We start from the raw sequence: 20128 nt of genomic DNA, 5'->3' as shown, positions 1-20128 counted from the left end.
GGAAAAATACAGAAAGAAGCTTTCAAGAAACGTAAAGATGCTCTAATGAAGTCACCAGCTCTGGGTTTACCAGATTTATCAAAAAACTTCCAGTTATTTGTATGTGAAAGACAACGACTAGCATTAGGGGTACCAACCCAGTGACTGGGAAGCTGGAAAAGACCTGTGGGATACATTTCGAAAGAGTTGGATGCTGTAAGGGGGGAAATGTTGGTAAAGGTTTAACTTAAACATCAGTAACCATGGTTTCCATGGGATAGGTTAGATGTTGAGGTAACAACAGTTGAGGTAACAAATAGTGCTTACAATACACTCTATCATAAGAATTATAATCGTATATTAATCATATATTAAGCAAATATATGTATACAAGTAATTATGAATATAATTACTGGAATTAGGATATGTAGAGAATATACAGAATACTTGCACTATGTGCTTATTACCTAATGCCATGGCAATTATCTAGTACGCAGTGTCTGTATGCATCAAGGTACCATGAGATAGTATACAGGCTAATGGCAAGGAGGAGAGGTAGGAATGACAAGATTCATAAAACATCTAGACAAGGAGGACCTCTCCCGGGTCAGGTTGGACCACAGTCAGGGGTCCTACAGAGCATGTACAAGAGGTAAAATGTGCAGCTCCGATGAAGACTTCTTCCTTCCTCCTGACGACCACCTGAACGACCCCCAGAGAGGGCCGAGCAAGGGCAGAAAGACCAACAGATGGATTAGCATACGAAGCGGGATTGGGGGATGAATATGTATAAGAGCATTGCAAAACTTAATGCATATGTAATATTTTAGGGAATAAATTGCGGTTGGGATGTGACGAGAGGGAAGCCAGATTTGGGCACCTGCCTCTGGCTTCCAGTGCTGAATAAAGCACCTCATATAACTACTCAGGTGGTTATGTGTTTTGAACGCTAACAGTAGGGGTGCAGGGTGCTCTGCTCAGCACCCCTCCAGCACAGGAGTTTGGATGTAATGGCCCCAAAACACGGCTCTGTCTGGGCAGAGCAGTGGTTGGGTTGCCGAGGCTGAGGACTGAGAGGCAAAAATTTGGGGTTTTGGCTGTGGTGTGGCGCTGCTCCAGGCACTTCCACGTGCCTCTGTTCCGCCGGAGCAGTGGGAATGCTGTGAGGTGCTGACACTTGGCTGCTGCTGATTTAAGTGGGAAAGTTGTTGAAGTGCTTTGAAACTCTTCAATGGGAATGCATAGGTGAGGGTAAGGCTTGGTTTCTTTGATGGGTTTTTGTACAGAAATAGTTCTCTAACACTGCACATCCTCTGGGTCAGTAGTGCTGGTGTCTTGGGAGGATGGTGGCAATTTAATTATTTCTTCTGTCTAAAATAGCAACTTTTAAGAGGTGGGGAAATGACTACACCAAAACTATTGTGTGCCATCTGCCTGCTAAAATACTTATAGAAAACATGTTTCCTGGCATATAACTTCCTAGCCATATGTCTATTGCATCATTCACAATTAAATTAAATCACCCTTAAATACTTGGACAGATTCCCAGCCTATGTGAATAAGTCTTCATCACTGAGCTGTTTGAAATTTGGACACTTGATCCTATAAATGTTTAGGTCAAATTGCCTCAGCCATTGTTAACCTTAGACAGCTGATGCTGACTACTTCAACATAATCCAAGTGCATGTTCCCAATTTTGGTCCTTAAATTTTCAACTGCAAAAATGTTATAGGTCTGAAAGGAGGAAATAATTTCACACTATTCACCTGCAACATGCTCAAGCCCCTTTAAGCAGAGGTTTAAATGGAGAGTTATATCAATGAGAAAAAGTATTATATTCCACTCATTGAGTAAACAAAGGGAAATAGCTGAAGTGTGGGGTTACAGCTGGATATTCTGAATACTCAGCGTGTGCTTGGGGGTGTGCACAACCCAAAGCACAACCGAGGAGCTTGCCTACTCCATGGGAAGGGACAGCAGTCACCTCGACCTGGGCTGTCCCCACTCCAGCTGACAGTGCCACAGACATGTACAGTGGGTGCCACCACAGCCCTTGTGGGCACACAGCAATGCCCACCTTCAGGAACGGCTGAGGCCCTGTTCCTGTGCTGCGTTATAAAAACAGAGTTCTGAAAACTGAGTTTTTAGATGACTCTTCCCCAAGAATTCCTTCATTTGTCCTCAGTGTCTGAGCAGCCTGGATGGGTGGAAGCATCCCTAGGTAGCTCGTCTAAAACCTTCCAAGCTCAATGCTCTCGATTACGGAGAGACCTTCCCAAGCACGTCAGCTTTTTCTTTGGTTCCTCCTTTTGAGGATGTGCTCGGTTTACCCGTTGTGCCACACAAAGCTGAGTCACCATCCTGAAATGAGCTGTACAGCGTGATCTGACACACTCGGTGCATGCAGAAGCAATAGGGATTAACAAAAACCTACATCTTTGTCACAGGGAATTTCATTTAAACACAGCCTGGCTTCCACTGGAAGCTGAGCACGTTCAGGTCTGTGGTTCCCGAGCTCGCTGTCTGGCAGCCCCGGCCATCGCCTATTTTTAGCCCCGCTCACTATTTTTAGTTTGTTTGTGAAAGGTGAGATAAAACCGGCAGCCAAGCCCAGATGATGCTGTTGGTTTCTTTCATTGACGAGCCCGGAGCAGCGCTGGAGGAGAATGGCAGGAAGCGGGGCCGGGCGGATGGGAGAGCCCCGTGCTGGGCAGGAAGGGGCTGCCGGGGGCTCGGCGGGACGGGGGCGCCGGGGGGCTGCCCCTGGCTGGACCACTGCTTAATTACATTAATTCTATTTAACTTTACTGCAGTGTGGAAGAATGCTGCTTTGTTTTATTCTTTCCCTACAGTTTTTTTATTATTTTTTTTAATTATTATTTTTAGTGTACTTTCTGTGCATTTCTAAGTGTTTGCTGTGTGGGTGTGTGCGGTTTTGGGTTGTTTTTTTCCTCCATTGCACAAGAGAGGTCCCGAGCCCTGCTCCGCCAGAGGCAGCTCAGCAGCTTTTCTTGACGCTTTTCAGGGTGGTGGGATTCTGGTCCTCACCAGGTCGTCTCTCTTCCTAGGGGCGGGTACTTTGAAACTTCAAGTTTTTATTTTTGGTTGTGCTACTCAAGCCAAATTCTCACTTAAACGATAATAATAGAAAGAAAAAGTTAGACAGTGTAACAGAAATCTTTATATAGAGGTTGGAGCACATTTCTTAGCTACAGATGTTTCCTTCCAAGAGACTTTTTCCTGTCTAAAAACTAAAAACAAAAGCTACTGGAATTTTTTCATACCAATAAACGTATATAATGGAAATGCTATTTGGGGATTTCCAATAATACCGTCATTTCTTTATTTTTCTTCTGTTTAATTCCTTTGCTGACTAGAGCCATGTGTAGTGGGGCGTCCAGAAAAAGATAACACACACAGTTTTATTGCCCTTCCTCCCGTGGCTGTTTTCCCGGCCACCTCGTTCTCGATTTCCTGCAGGCAGTGACTCCCACAGTGACTGCACCATTTAGCTGTAAAAGGAGAGGAAGAGTTCTGACTTAACCAGGGTTTAATTTCTCAAATGACCAAACCTTTCCTTTTTCCCCCAAAGGCCGAAACAATTACCCAGACATTTCTATTGTCTTTGGATATAAAAATCAAGAAATGAAAACAAAGTGTTTTTAATGCGAAAATCGATCATTTTGGACACAGTCATGCTTCCAAGGCCATGTTCTGTTGCCTGTTGCACAAACCCATGGGTCAGGCAGTGCCAGGCTGGGCAGAGCTGCCTCCCTCTGGGGCAGGAGCAGTTCCTACACTGGTGCTGCTCCCAGCACTGGTCCCAGTTCCCCCCAGTGCTGCAGCTGCTGCATCACAGGGCCAGGACTGGCTGCTTGCATGTGGTGATGTTCAGCCTGGCAACAAGGGAGAATTTGGTGTTTCTGTACTGGCATTCATGTTTCTATAATGTGTTCTTAATAGGGATGAGCTCCAGGAAGTTATTTATTAGTCTCAAGTCCCTCTTCTGCTCCAGGTTTTATGTGGAGGTTTTTGCCTGTGAATCCTGCTCTCCCCCAGACCTTCCCTAAACCATCCCACTCACGTTCTCTGTTTGACCGAAGTAAATTTAGTGAAGCTAATGGAGTTACTTCTCTCCAGGTCAGTGGTGATTTCACATCCTTGAGTTCCTTGCTTAATTTGCTGAGAAAATCTTGGATTCAAAAGCCAGTTTTTGGAGTTCCCCTCTTCCCACAGCACAGCCGGTGCCTGGTGGCTGCTCCCTGGGGCTGGAGCTCTCAGGAGTGGGGCAGTGGCTCTCAGGAAAGGGTTAAGAACAGTTAGGGCTTTGGGCTCCTTTGCTGGGGGAGACCGTTGCTCGTTTGTTTGTTTGGAAGTGCTGGCAGGAAAGCGGGGAGGAGAAAATTACCTAAGTGATAATGAGGTTGCCATGAACTATATAAAACTGTGAAATCAAATCAGACAAAACTCCACCTCGGAGTCTTGAACCAGAAGCACAACCCCTGAAGAGAAACCCACCCCAGCACCGAGTGATCTCAAGGACTTGAACTCAAACCAAGCTATATGAGCTCAGCAGAGCTGCTGCAGAGCTGAAAATCCAAGTGCTGTCAAAGCAACCTCCAGTTGTACTGGGAGCTGCAAGCAGGAATGCTGTTCTGGAGAAGTTTTAAAATAATGAAGTGGAGGCAGCTTTTCTGGATTGCATTCTGTGTTGTGAAGTTGTCTGGTGAGTATGGACCGCAGAAAATATCAGGGTTAGTCACTGAGAAATAGCACAGCATGGGGATAGTGCATGGGGCAACTGCTTTGTAACTTCTGAAAGAGCAAGTTGGAGGGGGATGCATTTTAATGAGTGTTTAGTGGGACTGGAGCAGATTGCAATTTCACATAAAGAACTCTGTAATGACATTTTACAGAGCAACGCTGCATTAGACATCCTGCCCAACACATTTACAGCAATGTGCTGCAAACAGAATGCTGCTGATTTGAAAAGGAGAGCAATCAGGATATGAGTGCTCCCTAAAAGAAGGCATATTGAAGATAACACGAGGGGATGCAGGCGCAGCGTGCGAAGCTGTAGAGTGCATCCACAGTTCAAGTCTTTCCTCAGTCTGCATTGTTGTAAAATTAGACTTGCTTTTGTTTTATGGTGGGAACTAAACATTTTCTGAAAATTAGATGAGTCTCTATAAATATTAAAATCTCCTATTCCAGCTCTTCAAATATTCATCATATAAAAAAAAAATGAATAAAGGGCTATATTTTATGGAAATATTATCATTTTTGTCCCAAACCCAGCAACCATAAAGTAATAAAAAGGGACTAAAATGTGAAGCAGCACTCCGTGCGCTGCATAGTGTGCTGGGACAGGAGCCAAGAACCTGCGGGTGTCTCGTCAAATGCAATTTTTCCTTACTCCCGTGAATGTGAGTGACTGGCTCTATTGAAAGAATTTGCTATATTCTGTTCTTCTGTTTCGTGGCGCTCCTTTCATGTTCCCTTTGCTGCCAGGGTGGATTGCTCACCCAGCCATTGTGCCTGACCTGCCAGTCTATGTTAATTTTACAGGAAGGGAAAAACAAAGCCTCTCAGGTGAAATTCAGGAATATCTGGTGGTCTGCACTGAGCAAGGTGTGAGACAAAAGTGTTTACCTGAAATGAGAAATCTGAGTTGCTTGTAGTACAAAGCAAAAGCGATACAAAAGTGATAAAAAGCTTTGTCTTTGCAAACACAGAGCTACTGGGCGACAGGGGGTTGATTTAATGCTGCAAAATGTCATTCCTTTTGCTGGCACAGGCAATGCTCTATGTTTCTATAGGCTATGGCATTGCTTTATTAACACTTCCAGCTCTCCGGCAAGTAGGGGAGATTGATTTCTGTCCGGTGTAAGTGCAATGCAGAGCAATGGAAATGAGGAGGCTCATCCTGGGAGCTGTGTGTACTCCTCACCCCTTTGGAGAGCCTGAGGGAATTCAGTGAAGGTTTCAGTTGTGAAATTCCCGATGGAAACCCTGATTCTGGGGATTTTGTGCTCAGGGCGGCTCCTGGCAACACCGCTGAGGATGGCCCTGTCCCTGGGATTCCCTCCAGCACAGCTCAGGCTGATGCTGCTTGCTTTTCCAAAAAAAAAAAAAAAAAAAAAAAAAAAAAAAAAAAGCTCTGTGCCAAGCCGTGGCTGTTGCAGGTCTTCTACAAACACCTCTTGTAGTGTAGGTACAGAGCGAGGAGGATGAAGGCCCTGTGGCCAACAGTTGCCAGGCACAGTTTGGCTCCAGAGCAACAAGCAGCCTTGCCCAGCCTCAATGGGAGCAAATTATGTGTGAAATGCTCAGTGCTGGGCTTTGCCTGGTCCTTCAGGGAGCTGCTGAGCTGCACTGAAGCTGCAGAGCGGGAGGGAAGGTGCCACGGGACTGGAGCCACTGGAAATGGGGCGCTGATAAACCACGTGGCTCGGCTCAATGCCTGTACGGGGAAGAGAAGCTATGTTCTACTTGTTCCAGTACAAGCACTTTTGGCCCATATCATTTTTTTTCATCTCTGCCAGGCTTGATGTTTTTCCTTCTTAAGTCTCCTGTCATTGTGAAGCGTTCTTTCTTTCCTTATTTTTCATTTTTTTTTTTTTTTTTTATTTTGTGAGACCTAGAAAAGGGTTGAAAAGCAGGGAAGCAAAAGGGGCTTTTGAAGCCTCAGCCATGCAAGCTGCAGGCCCTGTGGAGGGCTGCACACCACGGCTGTGCCAGGCAAGGGTAGCAGTGGGCACCAAGCAAGGACCAGATCTGGGCTGCTCATGGGGCAGCCATGGAGGGAGCCCCCAGCATCCCACAGCCCCTCCGTGCCTCAGCCCCACACCCATATCCTGTCTGGGGCTGCCGGAGAAGGGAACGGGGGCGGGAAGGGATTTTATCAGATATTTCCAGAGGGAAGAGGGCTCCGCCTGCCTGGGTTCCTGCCACATGGCTGAGAGCAGCGAAGCTGGAGATGTGTGAGTAATGCAGGCTGGAGCCCTCCGAGCAGTGGCTCCGAGAGCTGCTGCCCTGCTCCGTGCCCCATGCATCCCACAGTGCTGGCTCGCTGCGTCGGGGATGCTCGGCCACAGCTCTGTGGGTGCTGGAGCCTGGGGATAGCTTTCTCAAAATCTTTGTTAAACGCAGAGCTTGAGAAGCTACCGTGCCAGGAATTCTGTGTCAGAGCACTGAAGTAGGCACCCCACCAGCGGCAGGTTCACCAGGAGCAGCTGCTCTCGGTGCAGAGTCACTGTCTGGGGAATGTCCTGGGGGCTGCGCCTTCTGCCTTGTGGGATGCAGGTGCAGGGGAGAAAATGCTGCCGTTAGTTTGCTGGGGGTGTGAGGTAGGGCACACAGTATGGAAACTTCTGTTGTGTTTTCTGAGTTTTTGCCATTGTGGAGTTTTGCATTCTGCAGAGGTACAGCACTCAGGGATGAGTGCTGGACCCAGTTTTCTGCTCTAACATCTATAACATTGCCTTTTTTCAGTTGGTCTGAGCTGGGATAATTCCTAAACCCCATTATTAACATATCTTTAACAATAATAATGTACATCAGAAGCATTTACTTTTTAAACTTATTTTACTAATAGGTAAATTAGATACTATGAAGTATTGTTTTCTTCCACATAACTACAATATTTTGCTCCTGCATGTGCTAGCACTACCAGGTGAAGATTTCTCTGAGGTTAATAAATGGCTTGGCTTAAACTTGCGAACCCTTAATACTAACAAATTGACAAAGTTTAGCAAAGCTAGTAAAAATGTATGGTGCAATAAATGACCCACTTTAGTGGAGCACCATGTGGATTATCCAGCTCACATCTGGATCATTATTTATCTCATGAGTCCTAAGGCTTGAAAAAAAATTAGCCCTGTTTTCTATAAAATTGCCTGCATATGCTACAATAAAGGGAAGAAAAAGAAATGCTATGCAACAAGTCTTCTTGCAAATTGCACCGAGTAGTAATCCAGGCTTCCATTTATGAGATTCAGTGGTGAAAAGGCTTTGATTAGAAATACCTCTGGTGCTGTACAAACATCTGGAATAGTTCAAAGGTGCTTGGGTGGCTGTGGCTCTTTGGGAGGTCAAGTCCAGTTCCAATGATGTAAAGTTTCCGGCTAATGTCCATGCAAACACAAAGCCGTATGCAAAGAGTGGATTTCACTTCGTGCTACTTACAGTTCTGGGCACGCAGTCATGCCTCCTGGTTTTGATTTGTTAAAATTCATCAGAAAAACGTGGTGATATAACCGGCTGGAACTGAACTGCCTGTGGAGGGGAGAGACCCCTCCCTTGCACATGAGCCCTGCCAGAGCCCCGAATCCCGGCTCCAGCCCACCTGCACCGACCCTCAGCAGGGCCCCGCGCTGCGGCCCCTCAGCAGCGTATGGGCTTCTCGCAGACCCCCGGGTCCTTTGGGCCTCTGCCAGCACATTGCTGATATCTCCATGTAGAAACACAGCAACCACGGTGGTGCTGAGGTGCCCAGCACCCAAAGGCGCGTGCAGGGCGTTCGGCCTGGCGCTGCTCGGGCCTGGCCGGCGCTGCTCGCTGTTGGGAAGGGTGAGGTAACGCTCCTTGGAGCGCGGGCCGCTGGGCAGGGATACAAGTGAAACAACGCATTTTATATTATTTTCTCTTTAGCGTCTGGATAAGAGTCTTAAGCAGAAACAGCCCTGGAGTAGGGACCAAAGCTGCTTGTAAAAAGTGGGAGTAGATCTCAGGAATATAAAAGGTTAACAAATGCATTTTCACTGACTCATAAAGTTCATGGCAGAAGGGAAAGCTGGAAGTGTCATCTTTGTAACATACCAGGAAGCAATACATAAACTTTAAGTTAGAGCAACAAGCGATTCTCCAAACATTCTGTTTTACCTCCAAAGATGTTTTTGCTCATGAGTCAGAGCCTGATCCCAAGCCAATGGGAATGTTTCTATTTACTTTGAGATTGTGCCTGCAACTGCAAATCCAACTTATTTTTCCTGAGGCACACAAGCGATCTCTTCCAAGGCCTGAGTCTTTCCTCCAAGGATTATAAACTCGAACTGCTGTACAATCCAGCTTTGTGCTGAGCTCTGCTCGCTTGTGCATCCCTTGATAAGGCCGAGGATGCACAGGCCAGGGGCAGAAACGATCCTGCCCTCCTCTGGCGCTGCCCCCGGAGCCTCTGCAGGGGCTGTGCTGAGCCTTTGATGCTCACCCTGCTGACCTGTTTAGTCTCTGAACTTCCCCCATGCGAGCTCAAGGCAGCCTGCCATTTTGGGGCAAGAAGAAAGCGAATTTGCGAAGGCAGCTGACCCCTCCCTGTGCTGCAGGCACCCAGGGGCCGGGTGGGGGCCAGCTGCAGCCCCTATAACGCTCCCTTTGCCCCAGGCACCGCTGCTGACAGCCCAGTGGACGCCCCAGCACCAACAGCCCCGGCCACGGAGACAGAACTGAGCAGAACCGGCAGCTTGGCAGCCACCAGCGCCCTGGGCAGTGCCACACCGACATCGGAGAGCCCCGGTAATCGCGCCCCTGCGTTCCCCATAGCAGCTGCGGTGTTGATCAGGTTTATTTAGTGCACAGGTGCAGCGTGCCCTAAGAAACCGTGAGGTCAGGGCATGGGTTGTGCTCTCAAAAAAGAGGCTGCTAGGAATGTGCAATGCTGTATTGCCATTCAAAAATCACACCTGGGCAACCTGGCGTTATCTGTCTCCAGGCCGGGTGGCTTAGACCCATTCCCTTCACAAAACAGCCATGAGGTGTTGGGATGAAGTGCTTGTTATCCCAGCATACCTACGGCGTGCTCAGCAAATGGCACACGTAAGAGGCCTGCCAGCCTTGCCGATGAGAGGCCAATGCTGTGACGGGCTTGAAGCAGAGACCCTCGAACAGCTGAACGTTGTCTGTTCCTGTGATGTCTGAAATTGGAGCAGCTCTTTGAGGACTCTGGGTCAAGGGGGGGTGAGGGCAACGCAGGGAGGTCAGGCAATGGCATCTTCGCTGTGTTGCAGCGTGTGCCCAGGAAATTAGGCAATTGTAAACAGATTACAAAGTGCATGTAACAATTAGGTAACTGAAGCAAGTCTAATGCGTGCTTCTTATACAACCAATAACATGTTCTGGTGCTGCTGGCTATGACAAATCAATATTGTACTTCAGTCACCGCAATGCCACGCACCGATTATACAGGACTTAAGCTTTCCCCTGCATCTTTTTTCACTGCATTTCTTCCGAACTGCAGAAACAGACAGACCCGCGGCAGCCAGCCCCAGCTCCCCAGGGCTCAGCAGTGCTCAGCCGAGCCCACAGCCGAGCTCACAGCCCAGCGAAGCCCCCACACAGGTGCTGGGCACCCACCTGCCCCCGGAGGATGCAAGCAGAGGGGTCCCCACGACACCGACCCCCGAGGTTGATGTCAGCACAACAGAAGACAGCAAAGAATGCGCGCCGGCCCTGCTGAGCTCTGTGGCCACCCCTGAGCTGACGTCTGTCTCGGAGGCCAGCACACAGCCACACGTAGCAAGCAGTGTCCCCAAGGTGAGAGGGGGTGGCTAGAGCTGCTGCCCACTTGGGCCTCTCGCACTGGTCCTGACTGGTGCTCCAGTGCAGTGGGGAGGGTGGGCGGCTTTGTCTCAGGGCTGTAAGTGATTAAGAATCATAAGTCTTGCTCCCAGCCCTGTCTGGATGTGTGGTGTAGGCTGCACGGTTAGGTGGGGCTGAACCTCGATGAAAGCCAGTGATGGAGCTTGTGCAGCCTGGCTTGGACCGGCGGGTGCCGCAGAGCCCTACAAACCGCTGTCGGCAGCGCCCTGCGTGCAGGAGGTAACCCGGGGACTTCAGCATGAGGTGGGGCTTGCAGCTGTTGAGCAGGGGTGAGACAGGCACAGGCTCTCTGGAGGGTCTGTCTTTAAAAGCATGCAGCTGTGCATTTTGGACATCGTGCAAACCCCCAGCAGTTCACTAACCCTAGCTCTGCTTTTTGCCTTCCCAGCCCATCACATGCCACAATGTCAAAGACGTGAGCGACACTGGAGCCATCTGCTTGCGCCTCAACGAGTCCAACACCTGTGTGAGTTGCAGCCCCATGTTTCCAAGGTGGCGAGCAGAAGGAGACGGGGGGCAAGCAGGCACCAAGGGCAGGGTCCTGCAATGCTCTCGGGCTGGCAGCAATGGGTTCACTGTACCTGGGAGTCAGTCTGGGATGGAGTGCTTGCCCCATTATTTGGGCTGTGTGCAATAAACTGAGATGGGGATGACTGCAGCAGTCTCAGGAGGATCTCAAGGGGACAATCGCAGCAGTCCCAGGGGAATCCAGCCTCCAGGTTGCATAAAACCTCCTTTTTCATCATTAAGCTCTGGGGTCGGTTTAGCTTCTGAAGTCTCTTCAACCATGTTCAACGGGAAATCGCCTTTGTTGTTGTTCTTCCTCCTCCCCGTTGGGAACACAGTTGCCGTTTTTTGTCTTGCCAGCTGCCCTAGGAAGGTGACCAGGCCATCTGAAGGAGCACGGCTAGCAGCGCAGCGTCCCCATCCGTGCTCACTCCCAAGGGAATCCCAGGCGTTCTGCGACTGCCCTTGGCTTTTTGCACCAAACCCAAACCATTTATAAAAGCGAGGCAGGGTCAGCTGAGGTGCTGCTGAGGGTGGGAGAAGATAAACCTTTGGTGCAGGAGGTGGAACCTGCAGCAGGGGCCAGATGGCGTTGGACCTTGTGGGAGAGCAGACTTGTCGATGCCCTGGGCGTGGAACGACAGTGATTAATTTTACTTCTGTTGGCCAGCCGTGCTGCGACCGCTTAGGATGAGTGAACTCCTACTTGCCTTCTCTCCGTAAATGGCCTATTAAATAAAAGCCGTTTCGGCTTGCTGGTGTTTAAGGTGGCTGCGGTTTAGCAAGGATTGGTCTGGAAACCCCAGCGGGAGGGAGCGGCCCGATCTCAGCTGCCATCTAGTGGCAACGGCCCCTCCTGGCTCAGCCTTGCACGGGTGGCAGGGAAACAGATGGGTGCGCATGTAACGTGCAGAGTATCCCATGGTGGTACCACGAGCTCTTAGCCCTCCTGTGCGAGGGGAGCCCAGCAGCCCTGCTAAACCCACGCGTGTGGGGCAGCCCTTGCCCACAGCCCACCTCCCGGTGCCCCCCAGCTCGGCAGCGGGTGGGAAGGCAGCTCAGCCCCGGCCATGGTGGTGGCCGCTGGACCTGGGAAACTGATAAGAGCATCTGAGAAGAGGGCAGATAGGAGGGACTGGCCGTGTGTCTCTTTCCTGCTGGCCTTTCCCAAAGCAAATGAGCAATAAGCTGGCACCCAGCGGTGCTAATTGCAAAGGGAAATTTTGACACGCGGATGAGTTCTTTCCACAGCGGAGAAAGGAAAACACACGCTCGAGCCTCTTGTTCCATCTTGGCCTTCCTAGCTCCAAGCCAAGGTTTACAGAGACAGCTGAAACTGATTTGTTTGTTATTCTCCCACAGATAGGGCTCTGCAGTTTTGTACACTACGCGTGCGTGTTGACGGGGGATCCCAAGGCCAACCCGGAGGGCGCGGAGCTGCGGGGCAGCGGGGAATGCAAAGCCCCCCATCGCTGGATGGGTCGAGGCTGGGGCAGGGCAGGGGGTTCAGCTGCTCTGTTAGCAGCTGGGGGCTGCGCCTCTGAGCATAACTGCCTCCGAAAATAGATGAGAGAAGGCCTGTCCTGTCTGAGGCAGGGACTGCCCCTGCAGCTCCGCTCCCCTCTTCCTCTTCCACCCAAGAGTCAGTTCAGCTCTAAAAAGTGAGAAATTTGTATTATTTTTTGCCTAGCCTTTGATCAGCAACCTAGCAAAAACACTGAAGACATTTCCTAAACAGGAAGGCTAAATGCTTCTTTGTTATTTCCCTCCTTTCCCAGCCCCTGCCTGGGATTCTGAAACAATAGGGCTCTTCAGGCTGCTTGCTCAGTCCAAAAACTGTAGGGACTTGCCATGCAACACAGATCCTAAATTTAGCTTCGTTTAAATGCCGCTTGCAGGACTGCTACCAATGTCTTAGTTTCATTTATTTTCATTAAGTAAGGAATCAAGAAATAAACATCTCTATTTTTTCAGCTGTCAGTACTGGGGCACGAAGCAGTGTTGAGGTGGGATTTGAAGGTCTGCCACCCAGCCCGGTGCTGTTTGTCACATGTGGCTACCTCTGCTCAGCTGTGCACAGCACAGATAAGCCACCAAAACACAGAGGGTGAATGCGCCTTACTAGTAGGAGGCACATCACAAGTGTAGGTGGGATGGAGACTTCGTCTGGCTGGTTTAATGGCTGTTTGCTTGAAAATTTTGCAGAAACAATTTTTAGAGACGAAGGGATCGGATTTATGGAGTGCAATATGCGAGGAGAGCACCCGCCCCGTTCCCTCCCCCTGCCACATTAAACTCGCTAAGTCTGAGGTGGACCACGACTGTCTGCTCCTCATCCTCGTCAATGAGACAGGTCAGTGGTGTTAATTCCTTCGGCTGGTGGTGCTGCTGCTGGGTAACAACCTCAGCGTGGGCCATGGGAGGGGGGATGGTTTGTGGGGAGAGGCTGCTGGTCTCTGGAGGACACAAATCCTCACTTGCAGCCTGTGAGGAGACGTCTCTCTGCAGCTATGGATCTTTCTTCCTGGGTTTTGCTAGAACCATGGAGCCGTGGCATTGCCTCCAGCACGGTGAAAGGGCTCACAGCTCTGCTGTGCTCAGCACCAGCCAGGCTCTCCAATGCTGACATTACTTGCGTTGTTACCTTCAGCATAACGTGCTTCTCCTGTTTTAAAAATTGCAGATCCTGCTACAGATATATTCCAGGAGTCTCACTGGGAAAAGGTAAATTCTAGGGATGTATCCATCTGAAGAGGCTGGGTGGTCTGAGAGGCTGAGGAAAGGAGACCTTGAGGCTGTGAGTTGAGCCCAGAGCTGGTTGCTGGTGCCCACCACAAACAGGCAGCATTCGTCCCTCTGCCAGGCTGGGCTGAGCAGTGGGGCTGCAGCTGCTGATCAGGACATGCCATCTTAAATTTTTGCACACAGCAGTGCTCTCAGACCACTGCTACAAGCACTGAAGGCAGAAATGCTAGAAATAGTTGCCATCAAATTCTGTAGTATTTTCTTTAAACAGGACTAGTTCCCAACATTAACTCTTAGGATGTAATTGGCACTCTGCATCTTCAAGGTACCATGCTGACATTAATTAATTCCTTCTCTCGGCACTGCAGTGAGGCTGCCATCGGCTTGTAAAGCCAGACTCCAGGTGCCTACATAAATGGCAGCCAACAGAACTGCAGCAGCAGTGCACAGGGATAGTTGCCCCGTGCAGATGCGTGCTCTAAATCTCCGGGCCTCAGCGCTCTTCTCCAAGGCAGAAAGCCTCGGTGTGCTGCACCAGGTGCTGGGATGGGAGCGAGCCCACGCAGCCCCTCTGGCTGAGGATGCACGAGCTCACAGCACAAGTGCAAAGCTCTTCTCTTGGGCAGCAAAGCCCAGCTCTGTTTATGTGCAGTTTACAAGGGAGGTGAAGAGCAGCATTGTTTGAAGGCCTGGTGCCTGTGCACCAGATGCACACGTTTCCTGTTTGGGAGACTCTTGGCTCTCTTTGGTGTTTTTCCAGTTTGGAATAAAATCCCTTCAGCGAGGGAGCGTGAGGAGCCACCAGGACTTTTCTCGGAAGACCCTGATTGCTTTGGTCACTTCTGGCCTCTTGCTGGCTTTCCTGGGCATGGCCGCATACTTCCTGATGAAGCGGCGGAGCTGGAGCCCCGCGGGACAGAGGCTGGTTAGTGCTTATAGGTGGCAAAATGCCTGATAGCGAGGAGGCGGCAGGGTGCCCGTGGGTGGCCCTGCACCCTGTGGTGCATCAGCCCCTGTGTGTCCCCAGCATGGCAGGACGGCCACCAAGCCATCCCATGCTGGCTGCCATCTGGGGATGGTGGCTCGTGGCTGGGTCAGCCTGGGCACAGGGACGGGAGTGAGATGCAGGGTGAAGGGAACCGGCTCTGCCCTTCGGAAAGGAGCTCTCTGCTTGGGAAAACAGCCCCTTCCCTCCCGTGCCTCTAGGTCTAACACTTGCTTTTGCTCAGCAGTCAGAACTCATCCAGCAAGACCCCTCCAGAGACACCGAAACCTTATGAATTTGTCATTAAAAGTGACACACTTTAACTTTCCATTTGCTGCTTTTAAGAATGAGTTGTGTGTCTGTCTTGTACCGATGCTGTAATAAAGGCTATTTCTCCCCTCACTTAACAAGAAATGGTAATAAAATACATCAAGAAAGAAAGAAGAAATAAATTATCCTGTGTTCCCCCCTCCAGGCAGACTGTGAGCTCAGGCCCTCACTTTGCCAGTGATTTTGGGGACTCTGCAGTGAGGACGGGCTGGGCTTTTCCCCCGTTGCTGCTCAAGCCGTTAGTGTTTCATTGCCAGGAGTGACTTGATCCAACGTGTAGCCGTGGAATTGAGCACGTGTGCAAGATGCGAGCAGCACAGCCTGGGCCATGGTCCCCTGGATGCTGGAGCCAAGGCGTGCACGTGGCCGGGAGCTGCCTGTGTAGATGCGTGGCAGCATCAGTCTGGTTTCCAGCACTCAGACCTCGCTGCCATGGGCACGGGTGTCAGCCGAGGGCCCTGCTGCTGCTCCCCCTTGATGGAGAGGAGGCAAGGAGTTAATGAAAGGCTGGGGCATGCACATGGGATATGTGGGGCTGGCACCTGGCTCCCTGCTCTCCTCTGCTGCCAGCCGCGATCTTCACCCATATCCCAGGGCCACCCATGCCTGCTGCAGTGCCATCAGATCTGCTGTGCTCGGGCACACGGGGCACTGCCCTTGGGGGGAGACAGCGGCAGCTCCTTACGGCTGTGTGGGTAACGAGCCACAGAGCACAGCTTTGCATTTACAGGCCTGCACACATCTCCAGGCTTCAGCTGCTGGAGAGCAGTCCTGAACTGCTAGCGTGCTGCTGCGAGCTGTGAACCTGTTTGCAAGCTGACGGACAGAAGGACAGGGAAGGGAAGGTAGGAAGTTCTCTCAGCTTTCATTCCGTGGTGATTCTTGGCCAAGGTGAAAGCAGAGCTGGTCTGTAGCAGGTATCTCTGCAGTCCTGAGGCAGGTCCAAAGCCTGATTACCCAAAAATAACCTGACGGCTTCTCTTTTCATGTCCAAAAAAACCAAAACAAACAAACAAAACAACAACAACAACAACAACCAGTTTCTGGCTGGCATTCCGGCTTGGGGCACGGCACGGCTCAGGCCCCCTGCTCCCATCACCGTGCCCATGGGAAGCCACAGCTCAGCAGCAGAGCTGGGTGCTGCCAGCCCTCGTCCTCCTCTAACGCTGCCTTTCTTATCGATGCCCCTGTTTAGGACGAAGACCAGTACGACATGGAGAACGGCAGCCAGGGAAGCCCCGCGCTGACGGTGGCCGGCCCCGAGCCGCAGGAGAAGCCCAGCCTGAACGGGGCGCAGGAGAACGGCGCCTCCCGCAACGGCCGCTCCGCCGGGCAGCACGGCCTCGCCGACACCCCGATGTGACCCCGCGGAGAGGGGCTCTGGGGGGTGCCGGGGGGCAGCGGAGAGCAAAGGGGGGGCAGGAGTTTTCTGTGGACAGCGAGGGACTGCAGACTTTTTTTTTTTTTTTTTAATAATTTCTGTGAAGAACTTTCAAATCCGCCTAAAGCACATTAAACTCCAGCGCTACCCAAGTGCTGCTGCTCTGCTGCCTCCTACTTCTCCTGATGACCACACAGGAAACTTTTTTACTGCCGTTCTCTGCTTTTGTTGTTAAAAGCACATAATGAGATATGCAAGTGCAAGTGCACTTAACCCCCGAGCAGCTTCTCAGCAGAGGCAGGCTGAAGCCTTGATCCAGGCTCCAAACAGCCACACTTTTTGGTGGCAGAGTGTTAGGCTGATAAAAGTAGTTAAATCGGGATTTCAGTGACACAAACCTCTCAGGTTTCAGGGAATTATGGTTAACAGAGTTGTTTTTATCTCATCTTTAAGTGCAGGACTTCTTCCTCTTTTAAGAACATCAGGCATTTAATCCCCTCCTTGTGCTTTGTGCCTTCTTTAGCATTTCCTTCTCCTGTAAAATCTGCTGAAGCTCTGTGTAAAACTTTCCATGGGGAATTGGAGGCTGAAGTGTGACCAGACCTTGAACTTGTTTTTGTTAGTCCTACCACTGTGCAGGTAGTTGTTTCAGAATGACGCCTTCCCCGGTCTCCTCACGTCCCGGCTTGGAGACAGCGTTTGGCAAGACACAGCAAGTACCCGTCCCTTGGGCGCAGGGGATGTGCAAACAGCTGATGTGGCTCTGGACAGCTCTGCCCGTGCCCAGGGGCATCACCCTCACCATGGCACAACCATTGCATATAGGACATTGGGAATAAAAGACACCAAAGGGCTCCGTGTCCGACAGCCGCTAGACAGAAACCCTGATTCTGTTACGGATGTTTCTCAGTCTGCATTCAGCAGCGGGTAGGTGGGGGAAAAAAGGAGAGAAGTATTTTTCACTTCGGTAGCAAAAGGCCAACACTGAAATGCCAACAGCGAGAGCAAGTCCTACCCAGTTCCACTTCCCTGTGAATTGCTCCTCTCAAACCTAATTGTTAACAATCTCAGTGGGGGGGGGAAAAAGTGAGTGTTTTAAATGAACTTCGCCGCCGTGTCCTTGGAACAACAGTGTGTTTATCCCCCTGGGACGCGTGGCTCTGGCTGCGCCGTGTGCCAGCACGGCGAGCGGACAACGCCTCTCGGAGACCTTGTTTTCCAGCAGCAGCGCGATGACTAAAAGCTGTGGCTTGTTCTGTGCGCCTTCTCCCTGTCTTTCAGCAAACACATTTACAGGACAAGTGACGTACATCGAATTATTAAACCACGTTTGTTTGATTTTCTGATGTTTACGATGTGCTGCTAATTCCTGGATAAATAAAAGAGGCTGCAGTCTCATGGCATGATCCACTGGCTGGGGGCTGACCTGACAGTGGGGCTGTGCGTGTGTGAAGGTGAAGGTGAAGGCTTCCTCTGGGCACTCAGGGAGTTGTGAATTCCCTGGGTTTTCCACCTCCATCCCTCACCTATGCAGACAGAGGGGCTGAGCACCTGGGGCAGACCCGTGGGCTGCATTTGCAGCAGTGACTGGGCTGTAGGGTGCTGGGAGGGGATGGCTGGAAGTCTCTGAGCGGAGGAGCTGACATGGCATAGCATGTGCAGGGGGGCTGCTGGCTAATTATTTTGTGAGTTAACGCATGGCAGGTGATTTGTCTAATGATCCCAGCTCAGACCTGGGAGGACTGCAGCTTTGACTCGGAGCGGAGCTGAGCAGCTCGGTTTGTTTGCTGGTGCCGGGCTGTCAGCCAGGGCTGGAGAGAAATGGAGTGGGGCTGTGCTCCAGGCAAACAGAGGGGCTCAGCCCCTGGCCGTGGCTCTGCCAGCAGGGGAGGAAGAAGAGCTTGCTCCTTCCTGTGCACTGTGAGGGAAGAAGTCCCACAGAAGCAGTGGTATTTTTGCTATGGGGTTTTTCAGCTCTCAATATACAGTTAGGAGGCTTTGCTCTTTGAAGACAGGGAATTGCTCTTCATGGCCCCAAAAAACTACTGCCTGATGCTCGGTATCTGGCTGTGGGAGGGTCTGGCTGGGTCCAAGCACACCCTGCCCCAGGCTCTGATCAGGCACAACCGGGATGCCACCAGCAGGGCCTGGGGGATCAGGCTGAGCTGGATCCTCCAGCAGTAAGCATGCACGGTGGTCACTTAAATCCCTTCTTCCTGCAGCTCCTGTGCCTTTTCACATTTTTACTTCAAATGCTTGTAATTGCTATGCAGGCAGCGCCCTCAAAGACCACTGGTGCTGGTGGGGCTGGCTGGGGTCATGTTTTTGGCTGTGCCACCACCTCCTGGGGTAACCTTGGGCTGGCACCCCGGGTCCTTCAGAAGAGATGCTCGAGCTCCCCTGAGAACAGGAGGTTTGAGGCTGGTGTCTTTCCAGATGCAGCCTCCTCCTCTCCGTGACTGTATTCGGCTCCCCTGCCCCTTCCTCGTGCCTCTTTGCTGGGTGTGAACCGCCAGGCCCCAGGTATTACTCGGGGTGTCACTGAGTATGGTGAGAAACCACCGCTGCCTCTTCTGGTGCAGGTGGGGAAATCCCATGTCGCAGCGATGGGCTGCGGGGAAATGAAAGGACTTTCCTGAGAGCCCTGGCCTCTGCAGAGCACAGGGGACACTATCCTGGAGGCTTCATTGTTGCTGCAGCACTGAATAGGGGTGGGTGTGCATGTGCATTTTTTTTTCCCCTTTTGGCAGCTGTTTATCTAATCAGCACTATTTGCTGCATCACAAGTGAGAGATCTAATCAAAAGTCAGGTGCATTTTTCACAGCTCGGGGTATGTCCGACAGCCAAACTGAGACAATAAAGCTGCGGTCAATTGATGTGGCAAAACAAAAGCATTCTCTAAAACATCCTGATGGGCGGAAATGCTGAGTGCGCCGTGGCCGGGCAGGGAGCGAGCCCAGCGGAAAGGGCTGCGCAGTGGCTCAGGAAGCTTTCTGCCCATGTGCAAACACAGGCGGGCTCAGCCCCAGCCAAACCGAGGGGCTGTTGTTATTCCTTCCTTATCAACCCCCTCGCATCCCTTCCTTGCCTGCCCTGCCGCCAGCCCTTGCAGGGCCGTGCAGCTGCTGCGCTGCCGCCGGCTTTTCTTCTGTTAGCGGTCACCAAATCTGCCTCGGCTTCCCCCAGCACCTCGCTCGGCCACCAAAGAGTGGGGTTCAGGGCTGGCGCCTGCTTCGTGCTCGTCCTGCTCATCTCCACTGGCTGTAGCTGCTGGGAACTCTCCTAGTGGCATCAAATGCCCTGATGAAAATATTCAGCATGAAAGCATCCTCTGGGAAAGAGGGGTGGCAAATGTAAATACAAGGTGTTAAATACAAATATAAATAGCTCATGTTGCAGCTTAATGGTGGCTGCATTTCAGTGTCAGATGAAGTGACATGAACAACATGAGCAAGTGCCAGTAACACAGGGAGCATTTAAAACTGGGTGCAAGTTGGTTCTTTTGTTTGTTTTATTCTACATGTAATACCTCCATCTTGGTGCTTTGAAGTGTTTAAGCCTCACAGAACTTCTGATAAGTACAGAGGGGAGATACTCCCCCATT

The 20128-nt window shown here is 51.0% G+C and overlaps 1 protein-coding gene across 3 annotated transcripts; it reads left to right on the top strand.

Annotated features, from left to right (window-relative positions):
• The first annotated feature begins 4310 nt into the window (after positions 1 to 4310).
• CD34 (CD34 molecule) lies at positions 4311 to 17921 on the top strand. Of its 3 annotated transcripts, none has more exons than XM_035347271.1 (8): positions 4311 to 4705; positions 9361 to 9492; positions 10214 to 10509; positions 10964 to 11041; positions 13288 to 13435; positions 13766 to 13806; positions 14588 to 14752; positions 15060 to 15253. In XM_035347271.1, the coding sequence occupies exons 1-8, from the start codon at positions 4627 to 4629 to the stop codon at positions 15105 to 15107; spliced, it is 987 nt and encodes a 328-aa protein (XP_035203162.1). In that variant the 5' UTR covers positions 4311 to 4626; the 3' UTR covers positions 15108 to 15253. The 3 variants fall into 3 exon arrangements, with proteins under 3 accessions (XP_035203162.1, XP_035203161.1, XP_035203160.1); XM_035347270.1 differs by having other exon boundaries at positions 4312 to 4705; positions 15057 to 15253; XM_035347269.1 differs by lacking the exon at positions 15060 to 15253 and adding an exon at positions 16338 to 17921 and having other exon boundaries at positions 4323 to 4705.
• Positions 17922 to 20128: the final 2207 nt, after the last annotated feature.

Source organism: Oxyura jamaicensis, chromosome 26 (assembly GCF_011077185.1).
Source record: "Oxyura jamaicensis isolate SHBP4307 breed ruddy duck chromosome 26, BPBGC_Ojam_1.0, whole genome shotgun sequence".
Lineage (NCBI taxonomy): Eukaryota > Metazoa > Chordata > Aves > Anseriformes > Anatidae > Oxyura > Oxyura jamaicensis.
The sequence above is the reverse complement of the archived record's forward strand: the minus strand, read 5'-3'. Positions and strand labels throughout refer to the sequence as shown.

What these genes read in the sequence shown, in the direction of transcription:
- CD34 (XM_035347269.1), top strand. Translation starts at nt 4,627, where the DNA reads ATGCTGTTCTGGAGAAGTTTTAAAATAATGAAGTGGAGGCAGCTTTTC. An exon ending in ACCGACATCGGAGAGCCCCG is followed by an intron (nt 9,493 to 10,213) that starts GTAATCGCGCCC and finishes TCCGAACTGCAG; the next exon opens with AAACAGACAGACCCGCGGCA. An exon ending in TCAACGAGTCCAACACCTGT is followed by an intron (nt 11,042 to 13,287) that starts GTGAGTTGCAGC and finishes AAAATTTTGCAG; the next exon opens with AAACAATTTTTAGAGACGAA.